General features: G+C 31.3%; 1 protein-coding gene across 1 annotated transcript in view; it reads right to left on the reverse strand.

Moving 5' to 3' along the window:
* Nucleotides 1-12,330, reverse strand: part of CSMD3 (CUB and Sushi multiple domains 3) — a gene marked incomplete at its 3' end in the record, with an annotated part of 1,277,483 nt that overhangs the window by 751,193 nt on the left and 513,960 nt on the right. The window contains exon 7 of the mRNA XM_027771421.1: nt 8,504-8,815. Within this exon, the coding sequence (XP_027627222.1) occupies nt 8,504-8,815 (312 nt within the window). The remainder of the gene's footprint in view (nt 1-8,503; nt 8,816-12,330) is intronic.

Here is a 12,330-nt window from a genome sequence, read left to right on the forward strand (position 1 = left end):
AATAAAATAAAGAAAAAGGGAAAGAAAAGATATTTTTTAATGCTTAGATGCTCTAAACACCCAATTTGTTCATCCAACAAACTATGCTTGAAATGTCTTTTTAGAATTTTAAAATTCACTTATTCACTTTTTCCTGAAGCACATAATCCACACTTTCATGAAACTGAATGTTAGAACACTCTTCTTTATTATAACCTGCTTTCTTCTGTGCCATGGTTCTATCCACTAAAGTTTTACAACCTATGCCAGAAGACAGGTTTGACCTTTCTTACAAATAACAACATATTGCACATTTGAAGATATTATAGCTACACCTGTTCTCATTCATATATCATAATAATCCTGTGGTAATGCTTTATCTTACAATTGACCAAAATTTTTTTTCTTTATAATATTATATTTACTTCTTCTTTGAGAATAATGACTATATTTTTCAATTCATCACATGCTTAGCAAGAGGGAAGATGCTCAATAAAGTTACAATACTTTACTTGATGAAAATATATCAATATCCATAAAGATATATTTACGTAACTATTCATAAGTTGATTTCCTCATGTGACAACGCTTATTGAAGATTAAAAACTGAAATATATTCTGTATTTACAAATTTGTACTCTATAAAAAAATAAAAAACTTAGAAACAGTATTAGTTGTTTGTAAATACTTGAAACTATTTACATATTTTACATATGACCATTACTGGTGGGCACACAGAGGGTACCTAAGAATTGTTACATCCGCATAGTAGGATTTTTGTTGAGCCAGTTTTTGAAACAAAGTTGTTACATATAGAGTATGGCCTTGTGAAATAAACTGATAATTTAATGAAGATATGATAGTCTGTTATTTTATTTTTATTGAGCTGTGTAAATGTTCAGATGAGCTTACATGAAAACAAAAAAGGAAAATCATGATAAAAATAAAAAAGTGCTTTTCTTTGTATTGAAAACCCTAGCATATAAGTCTTATGATGAATTAACAATTCTTCCTTTAAAACTAAAAGTGATAATTTACTTATTTAAGAATTGATTGTTAAATTAGATTTGAAATGTTAGTTTAAAGGGAGACAAATCTATTTTATATTCAATACCACTTAAAAATAATTTTTATATTATTAATTAGCTAAACTAAAGCCCTATTGATATGGTCATTAGCTTTAAATATATTATGTAAGAACTGTTTACACGGTCAAAACAGCAGTAATGTTTATTAAATTCTCATAACACATGTTTGACTCCACAAGATGTTACAGTAATCTCAATTAAATCTCCACTGAAAAGTAAAAGAAAAGGTTTAATCATTGGGAACTTTTCCAGAAGAATATATCCAAATCTGTACTTGAAAGTAGCAACTACCAAGACTGCTCACTAACAGCTGACTTGTCTACATTTTGAAAAAAATAAAAATAACATTCCACTATAATTTCCAATAAAAGTAACGTTAAGGTAAGTTATTGTGAAGTAAAACGTCTTTTAATTATTATTTTTAACATGGTATGACTAATGATTTTTTTCAAGAATAACAACTGTACTTACAATCTATGTTATTTAAACCTTAAGAATCACTTAATAGAAGGCATTCATACATTAGACCCTAAATGAATCTGGAATAAAAGAAAGAATAAAAAATATGAAAACTGGGGTGGTTTTCATATGTTCTCTGCCAGATCACATATCCCCTTTAAAATAATGATACTGTGATTCTAGAAATAAAGAATACTTTCTGATTATATTTAATCATATTATTATATACATTCTTCTTTTTTAAGTCAATGTTTAATTGATATCCTGTAGGCTTATGATACTAAGTATAAATTTAGTGATTGAAAAAGGTATTTTGGGCCAGCACCGTACCCTAATAGTTAAAGGAACCAGATCCCACATGGCAGACCATGGTTCAAATACCCACCCCAGCAGTTTGAAAATCATGCTAAGTGTACACACATGCCCAGAATACTGATAGTGTGGATTAATGAAGGAGAGGGATTGGAACATGACCAGGCCCCATTGTGAGGTGCTTTTCCCCTTTTTCTCTTTGGCAATTGAAAAAAATAAAGCAGTATTTTAAGTAAATATTAAAAAGTGGTTTCTAAAGATATCTTAAAATGAAGGTAACAAACTCTTCTGATAAATTATTAAATATCGTTAGATATATGTTTTCTAATTCTTACAAACAAAAAACATCAGCTGTTTTAAGGTGTACTTATATCACTGTATTTCTTTAAATATAGTTGAACATTTCCATGATTTACTTTGGTTATAGGTTCATAATATTTCCACTCAGAAAAAATACTCAAACCATTTACTATGGATCTTAGTAACAAAATTTACTGGCTTAAAACTTTTATTCATTCTTCAAGAATTAGTTCAAATATGATCTAATGCAGCGTTTTTGACTTTTACACTTAGAGACAGTCAATCCCTCCACTGTAATTAAATAACATTTCAAAAATACTGCTATGGTGGGAACCAGCTGTTAGCGTAATGGCTATGTCGCTGGACTCCCACGTAGTCGACTGCGGTTCACGTCCCGGACCCGGTGGCTTAGAACTCACGCCAGGCGTGTGTGCGTGCATGCCCAAGATCCTGAGAGGAGAATGGAGGAGAAGGGATTGCTGTGTGACTATCCCCCCTGGGGGAGTGATTTCTCGCTTTCTGTCTCTCTGTCTCTCTCTGTCTGTCTGGCGAGCGCACATGCCCTATAGAGAAAACCTCTCAAAAAAAAAAAAAAAACTGCTATGGTAATGTTTTTCACAATAAATTAGTAATTATTCTCTTGTTATTATGTAGACTACTTCATTGCATGGACTACATAGTTCATTCTTATATCCCTACTATTCAGTAAAAATGTCATGCACACAGCAAAAGTTAAAACATATTTAGTGAATCATAATAAAAATAACAACAATTACTATTTGTCTAATTCAGCAACTGCTTAATTTTTCCATGTAACTATGCTATGAGACAGGTATTCTCAATTACTGAGAAGTTGCTCCTTTGGGAATTGACTTAATTGCTTAGACTGTAAAGCTAACGAGAGGCAGAATGTTGACTCATTCTACTCCTCTGACCCCAAAACTCAACATTAATGGTAGGTAATTGGGTTTCATCATTCCATTGAGAGAAAACAGCTAAGAATCTTTGACACTTCTTCTTACCATCATGTTTAATCTCACAATAACACAAATGTAACATTATATTACTACAGCAACTACTTTATGATACAGAAATTAAGCTCTAATTGATCATGAGACATGAGTAAGCACGCAAACATAGTAGGTGGCAAAAGTGAGCACAAATTCAGCCAATAAAACTGAATTCTCTTTTTTCCTTTTTTTTGAGAGAGAGAGATTTTTGTTATAGGGAGTGCATGCTCGCCAGAAAGTCAGAGAGACAGAAAGTGAGAAATTACCCTTTAGGGGGATGGCCACAGAGCAATCTGGTCTCCATTCTTCTCTCAGGATTTTGGGTGTGTGCAAGCATGTACACACAGTGTCAGTGTCAAGTTGCTGGGTTCGGAACTCAAACCATGGTTAGCCATGAGGGAATTCAGTGCCATAATCAGTATGCTACTTGCTGGCCCCTTGAATTATCATTTTGAGGACAATTGGACAATAAAATTGCAAAGAGTGATGTGATCAATACCTAGTTTCAAAAAGCTCTAAACCAACATTTATTAGTAGTATTCTCTCTCTGTTAAATAAAATATATCAATGTTGAAGATTTCTTTTCAATTGGAGAAAAGTGGAAATGATTTTCCATTACCAAGAAAGAGTAGAAAGTGAGAAATTCATCTTTAGAAGATTGCTTAAATTAACTTATTGATGGTTTTACTGTGCAATAAGAAAATTAGTTGGATTTCTACCCTATAGAGGATTGAAAGCTTGATTAAAAATCCCCAAGCTTTTTTCTCATTATTCATTAGTTTCATAGATGTTACTTACAACACAATTATTATAGTTAAGTCTTAATTTATGATAAATTAACCTATAACTTTGGGTCTATATACATGTACCAAAGTATCAATACTACATTTGATTTCAGTTTCCGTGTTTTCTTTGTGTTCGTAATATTAATATCAATTATAAAAACTTTACTTGTCTCAGGTTATTGAACATAGGTAAGTTGAGCACTAGTAGTGATCAAATTACAACATAAAAATAAAAGTTTAATTGCAATGTGAGTAGAAAAATAAATAAACTTATCATGCAGTGTAAAAGAGTATAAACTTACAGATATCAAAGGAATCAATATTATAGCAATCTCTGCCATATTTATGCTTTAGATGTAATTAACTATAGCAAAATAACATCCATTACATTTCATTAATATTTGTTCATATGAGATTTATTGACTTTGTAATTTTTTTCTGTTCAATTATAAATTTTCTTTGATTTTATAAATATACAAAGATTATAAGTCAGGCATTTCTATCTAGCTGTGTGTAGTGTATTTTGAAGTAGTAATATATAATAAAAGCAACATATTATTTTGGACATATTATAATATTGTTGCCTTTGAAAGTGTGCTTAAAAATAAACATTGGCCTTTATATTACTGACAAAACGAAGTAATTATCTTTAATACCAAAATATGTGATATTTCATCATTTCAGAAGATAATTTCAAGAGTTTAAATAATTTAAGTAAATCTTCTGTGTATGTAAATTATAAATATTTATTCATTAGTTAACACATATTTAGTAAATACATTTGTAGATCAGAAAATATACTAAGTGCCGCAAACACAGCATGAGTAAAACCCACCCACAACTTAACCTCAGAGAACTGAAAATGTACAGGAAGTCGTAAGGCTTATGGCGAATACAGGGAAGTGTAGGCTATTATGGTAGATAGTGAGGAAAAAGTCTAGGCTAACAATTCATGCTAAATCCTGGGGAGGGGCAAAGGGAGGGATAACAATCTAGTGGAAAGGAAGGAGAACTAGTGGAGTAGCCTGAGGTAGTAAAGAACAAGGTTTGTTCAACAAAACGAAAGAATTTCTGTTAGCAAAAAAAAAAAAAAAAAAAAAGTGATTGTGATAGTTCCATGAGATGACTTTAGAGATGCAGGCAAAAGCCAGGTCATGGAGACTGAGGTTCCCATGACATCACCAAGTCTTGATTTTATTCCTGAAATCATTAAGAAATCACAGGAAGTTTTATGAGTAAGGTAATATGATTTGATTTTATTTTTAAAAGATAATTGTGGCTGCAACATAAAGAACAGAATAAAATTACCCTTTTTTCCTGAAATACACTGGAAAAAATAGCAATTGGTTTTGATTTACTGATTTATTTATAAAGTAGCTTAAATGACTTGATTCGTGCATACATACACTCTATATTCCTTTACTATTCTGATTATCCATAAGTTTTTCACTATCTTCCTTGTGCCACCAGGATAGGTTTCTTTATGTTCTTCACTGTGTTTCAATCACTTGAAGGACGTGATCCTGTATTATTGATCTCTGATTTCCCTTTAACATAATCTAGAATTCAACAGCACTTTAGACATTTTGTTTGAGCAAGAATTATTTATTTATTTATTAGAGAGAGGTTTTTGCTATAGGGCACGTGTGCTCACTGGAGAGTAACAGAAAGACAGAAGGAAAGAAATTGCCCCCTGGGGGGATGGCCATGCCACAGTCCATTCCCCTCCATTCTCCTCTCATGATTTTGGGCATGCACACACATGCTTCTGGCATGAGCTTTAAGCCACTGGGTCTGGGACCCAAACCACTGTTCACTGGGTGGGAGTCCAGCATCATAACCATTATGCCATCTGCTGGTCCTAGGAATTATTATTTAAAAAAAATAATGTTTTGATGTCAGACAATTCCAATTTAGAAATTTGAAGACTTTTATGTCTGAAAATACAGCTATATTTTTAGGACTTCTAAAAATATTAATAAATTAATATAAGACAATAGATTTTCTTATAACTTTTAACAATTTTTTGATGTTTTTAGTTTGTGTATAAAATTAATAGATAAGTAGAATGAATAGATAATTACTAGATAAGTAAAATTAATAGATAAGTATCTATTTAAATTACTGAAATAGTAATAGGTTTTTGGATAAGAAATAGAAAGACTAATTGTAATTAAAATAGAGATTTGATAAAAGTATAAAAATTTAAGTAACTGATTATAACATTCAATATATTTTTCCATACATTATTCTACATATAACATGAATAAATGAGGAATATTTATTTTAAAGGCAAAAGGTCACCCAAATGAATATTACATAAGAACCATTATTTTAAGAAGAACATGGGAGAAGGTAAAAGATGTGCCAGCTCTCAAATAACATTGGGATTTAATGATAACAGTTGAGACTATCTGAGCCCCAAATTAAAATATACCAAGGCATATTTTTGATCCTCAATTAAAATGTACTTAATATACTTAAAAATTTATATGAAACCCTCTTTGTATTACTTTATTTAATTTGACAATTGATTATTATCCTTATATTTTCAGTCTTTATTATTATTCCCAAGTTACATAAAATATTATTCTATAGTCTCAGAGTTTCTCATAGCACTTGATGGTAAACTTTGGTTAAAGAAAGTTTTAATTATTATTAAGAATTATTAGATTTAACTTTTTTATTGTTATTATTATTCTCTAATTTTACCAGAGAGAGAGAGAGAGAGAGAGAACATGAGAAAGTAAACCACCTGATCTAGGACTCAAATTTTGATCAGCATTGTGGGAGTCCAGCATCCCCAACCACCATGCCACCTGCTGGCCCCTTTGTTTTTCTCTTAGGGTTTTGCCATAGGCTCATGCACTTGACAGAGAAAGACAGAAAGAGGGAAAGTGAGAAATCATCGCCTGGGGTAATGGCCATGCCACAGTTCCTTCTCCTCCATTCTTCTCTTAGGATTTTGGGCACGCACACGCACGCATACACATACACCAGCCCCACATGAGTTTCATGACACTGGGCCTGGGGCTTGATCTGCCAATAGCCATGTATGAGTCCAGCACCTGAATCATTAGACCACCTACTAGCCCTGAAGCAGTGTTTGTTTTATAAGTTGTCTTTTACAATAAACTTATGACAAAAATTACCTATCAAAATCTAATATTTGATAGGTAACAAAATTATTACTGGTTAGGTTGTCAATGTTAGTTAGCTCATGAAATTTCCCAAACTGAGAAAAATATATGTATATTTTTTTACCAAATATTTTAACATAATTTTTACCCATTTTTATTTCTTGATAATGAAAAAAATGTTCACTTGTTAAGCAAACCATAAATTCTTACACAATCCTTACATTGTTATGGGTGGTAATATTCGTGGTAGGAAAGTGACTAGAGAAGCAAGGCGATATTGATTTTATCCTCTAAAAGATACTATCACATGATAAAAATTTATTTTAGAATATGTTGTATTAAAGAAAATAAAAGTATTTTCAGTATAAATTCAAATGGGAATGAGCTTCTGACATATTTTTGTATAATTTTATTCAACTTATGCAAAGATATTACATCTATGCAAAAATATCTTGATTTCTTTCATCATGTGGTGTAAGCATAGAATGGTTTTCATTACGTATATCATGTTCTGTATAAACCACATTTAATCACACTACATAAACCATGTTCATTTTAGACAATATATAATGATAATGGAAATGGAGTAGATATTTTATCCAAGAAATATGTTCAATTATTGTTTACACTGATGCATATGATAAAAAATTCCTTTATTTTTAGATACTTCATTAATTTTTTCCCTAAAGTGCACCATGAAACTTCCTGCCAAGAAACAGAAACATACATTGCTATATTTCTAAATTTGTAAAGTAGACTTATATTAATTGAGTAGAAAATTACCATAACATAATTTGGCTTTGTGGTGTTCTTTTCTCTAAAAAAAAGAATCAGGAAATTAAGGAATATTTAAATTTTGGAGCCATAATGTTGATCAACAGCTGTTACCTTTTAAAAATGATATATCTACTCTCAATACCATCAAAAAGGCCTGGCAAGATGTATTTTAGAAATAAGAGTAAGCTACATGAAAAAATCATAAAACATAATATTTCTATTTTTTCCCAAATAATCTACTTCTTAATGTGCTAACCAGCATTTGTACACCATAAAAATCTCACACAGAGACTGAAAATTACTACATGAGATAAATCATTAATGTGTAAATATGTGCACTTTATTTTCCTGTTACCTCAAGTCATAACTGGTATGTAATAGGTATTGAGTACTTGCTATCACTATCTCTTATTCATTCTTTTCTTTCTATTCTTACCCACCCCACCCTCCAACATTGCACTTTATTATTTTTTTTAATTTTAATTTCCCTGCTTTCAAATTATTTCAGTTTTGGAGTAACTATATGTTCAATTATTTTGAACTCTTTCTTTCACTTCTTATATATTGGCTCTCTTTTAGCTCAAGCTAGAATCATCATCAAAATATAGCTTTGGCTGTAACTAAATGGGCACAAGGAAAATAACATCCAATACCTCTATGAGTAACAACTGCAAGCTCTTTAGTTCTTTCTATCTGTTCAGCATTTCTTGGTCTTCTCCTTGCACTTTGTGTATCTGCTTGATGAGGAGAGAGCCCATCCTTGGATGTGTTGGGGTCCAGACCTGAATTTCTGAGATTCGAAACTTGCACTCGCTGTTCCTCGGAAAGTCTATGGATGGTGACAGCTGTAACACTGGATACAGTAACATCTGCAGGTGTGCTAGCAACAGCAATAGCACCAGTGGCAGTCCTGTTATGCTCCTCTAACTCACCAGTGGAGGTAGTGTGGGTCAATGTAGAAGAACCTGTGGGACACAGTAGCACTAGATGCTAACTTTTTCTTTTAAACTTTGTTTGTTTTTTTTCTGATAAGTTTAATCAATTATATTCTCTTCTATTACCTTAAGGTTAATCAATACGAAGAGGCAAATAACAAACACACCACTAAAATATGAAGCACACCAGATCTGTCCATTTTTATCAATCAACCTACAGACAGATATTACACACAAAATACACCATATTTTAACTGATACATTTGGGGCAAAAGATAATTTTATATGGCCCTGAGTCAATCTTTTTCTTCTTGATTTTTTTTTCAAATCTACAGATTAATTTTAGCAACAAATGCCTGGAAAATGACAGGTTTTGACAGATTGGATATCTAAGTAACCACACTTTTCTCAAAAGTATGCTTTGAATGGTCTGTGCCATAGCTCTTCATAATTTCTGGGAAAAATATCAAACTTTCTATTTTAAGACAAGCAAATGAATAAAAGAATATTTAAAAATCAAAGCCAAACTGAAAACAAAAAGATGAAAATGAGACTGTAAATTAACTACTATATGTAAATGTCTAACTTAACTTCATTTATCAGAAATCACCCAACATGGTAAAATATTTAATGTCATGAGCTACATATACTTTAGATATTATTGTGTTTTTCTAAAAATTTTAGGGTTTTTTATTTTAAAATTTTTTTTAAGAGAGATTTTTGCTATAGGACACTTGTGTTTGCTAAAGACACAGAGAGACAGTTCTGCCCTTGGGATTTGGGGCATGCATGGACATGCACCAGGTGTGAGACTCAAGCCCCAGGGTCCAGGACTCAAACTGAGCTCAGCTATGTGGGAGTCCAGCTGATCATTATGCCATCTGCTGGTCCCTGTGAGTATTTTTGAGTAATTTTATGTGCAATTTTAGATTAACCAATTCTTAACTAATAAAAATTAAATAAATTGTTTAATTTAGAAGTGGCTAAAAATTAATATTAGTTACATGAAACTTTTAAATAATATTAGTTCTAACTACTGGATTGGAATTTCCAAATATCTCCAACATTTCATTATATATATAATATATACAAATTATTTTTTTAATTTCATTTTCTTCCATACCATTCTTTATATAAAATTCTTCTACACATTTCAAAATCCTGTCCACAATGTATAGATATCTTAGGGGGAAAAAAAAAAAAAAACATTGGAATATGTTAACATTCTGAGAAAGGAAAATAGCAACATCACTTATAAAATGGTTTGTAAAAGAACTGCCTTTCCTTTATTTCCTTCTGCTGTAGGGTGGTGATTAGTAGGACTAGTAAATTTTTTTTGCCTTAAACTTAAAATGGAAGAAAATCAAACAAGGAGCCCCTTCAGTCAAAGAAAATCAAAGTAGGGTATGTCTGCCACTAATTCTTCCAGTCTAGGTTTTCTTTTTTAGAGGTTTTTTGCTACAGGGTGCGTGCGCTTGCCAGTCAGACAGAGACAGAGAGACAGAAAGCGAGAAATCATCTCCCAGGGGGGATGGTCACGCCGCAATCCCTTCTCCTCCATTCTCCTCTCGGGATCTTGGGCATGCATGCACACGCGCCTGGCATGAGTTTTAAGCCACCGGGTCCAGGACGCGAACCGTGGTCTACTACGAGGGAGTCCAGAGACATAGCCATTACGCTAACTGCTGGTCCCCAGTGTAGGTTTCCTTATCCTATTACCTGACGTAAAAATTTTAAATAATTAAATGATAATTCTATTTAGAGGGGACATAGGTAAATAAAGTATAATAATCATTAGAGTATTTTGCTTTTTAAAAAATATAGTTTTAGGCATCGATTAGAGAAAGACTACCATAGAATATTAATCCAAGTTATTATGAGAAGATTAAAATCTGCTGTGTCATGTCAAGTCTGTAAGTCGCTGGTACTATTTACTAAGCTAATATATAGTAAAGTTTTCCTTTAATTAATTGGTTAAACAATTACTGTTTATATTGCTAAAAAAAGTAGCTCATCTCGTAGTAAAATATAAATTTGAGAGGTCCATTCATTACTAAATATACTGGTTCATATTAAGCCTTCTATTTTTGAGTAGATTTAAGAAAGCAGGATGAAAAATTAGTACTTTAATAATTTTTATAGCTTCATTATAATTTCCGGGTTTTCAGGGATAGTTTGAAAAAAGAAACTAACTATACATATATGTTGGGCATTGTAAAGTAAAAATATGAGAAATAATGGAATTTGTTTTCTTTCTTAGATCTGAGCATTTCTACTTTTTACAAAGAAGTAAATGGAATTATCACATTGTTTCCCTAATTCACTATAATTCATCTCAAATATCTCTAGCTTTTGGATCAATAACTCAGGTAGTTCAGGGAGACAGGTTACAGTAACTTTTATAAAAAATCACTCCAGAACTACATGCCAATCTCAAACACCCATTTTCTTGAAAATCCTAGGGGATAAACACTATTTGAAATCAAATTAGGGAGATAGGAACTTTACTAGCATTTAGATCCAGGAATTGCTAATAACTTCAATTAAATATAATTAGAATTAGAGCTATACATTCTACTACCAATGGAGGTAATTCAATACCATTTGCTTAACCTGGATAGAGGACAGTGTTTAATGTTAAAATAAATCATTGAAAAAACAATTTCTTCAATCAGCACAAGCTAGTCAGACATATACTTCAACCAGGTATTCTATTAAACATCTCTTATGTTTTACTTATATATTTTGTTGACATTCTTTCCTCTCCATACTAGAACAAAAGCTCCCCTAAAACTGAAATTCTTGTATATTCTGTTCACTGCTAAATCCCTAGTACCTAGAGCAGTGCCCTAGCACCTAGAGTAGGTACTCGAGAAACATTCATCAAAAGAAAGAATAAATGAATGTATGAATTTAATAATATTGGCAATAACAAAAATGACAAATTTTACAAATGAAATATGATTATAATTTTCATCATGGAAGAGTCACATTTCAAACAGGGACATGAATAGAGAGCAATTCCAAAAGGGTCAGAAAGAAATAATTTTGTTTTTAACTTTCAAAAACATTATTTAAGGTGTGGAATCTAAAGATAGCGTTGAAGATAGTTATATAAGTAAGAATTACTTCAATATTTTAATTGTTGTTTCTAAACATGAGACTTTGTTAGGGTGAAAAGATTTTCTTAGACTGTCCAAATTTCAATAGAATGAAAAGTAGATCCATCTCATGATGGTGTAAAGTAGAAATTCATCTAAATTTAGTTATATACATTTGCTACATAAAATGATACTATAAAGACATAACACTGATGATATCCTTTATAAGGTAATGAAATAATCTAACACCATACAGTTATGTCATATATATAACCATTTTATTTATTTAAAATGTAAATAAATTTAGAATACTGATATTGCTACCACTTTAAATTGACAGTGTATGAAACACAGATTTTTAAATAATCAAAAATCACCATTTAACAGCTTAAAAACACTCAAAAAATTTGGATACATAACTGTTTCATGAAGTAATTGCCAATG

This window comes from Tupaia chinensis, unplaced genomic scaffold (assembly GCF_000334495.1).
Source record: "Tupaia chinensis unplaced genomic scaffold, TupChi_1.0 Scaffold000032_1, whole genome shotgun sequence".
Taxonomy (NCBI): domain Eukaryota; kingdom Metazoa; phylum Chordata; class Mammalia; order Scandentia; family Tupaiidae; genus Tupaia; species Tupaia belangeri.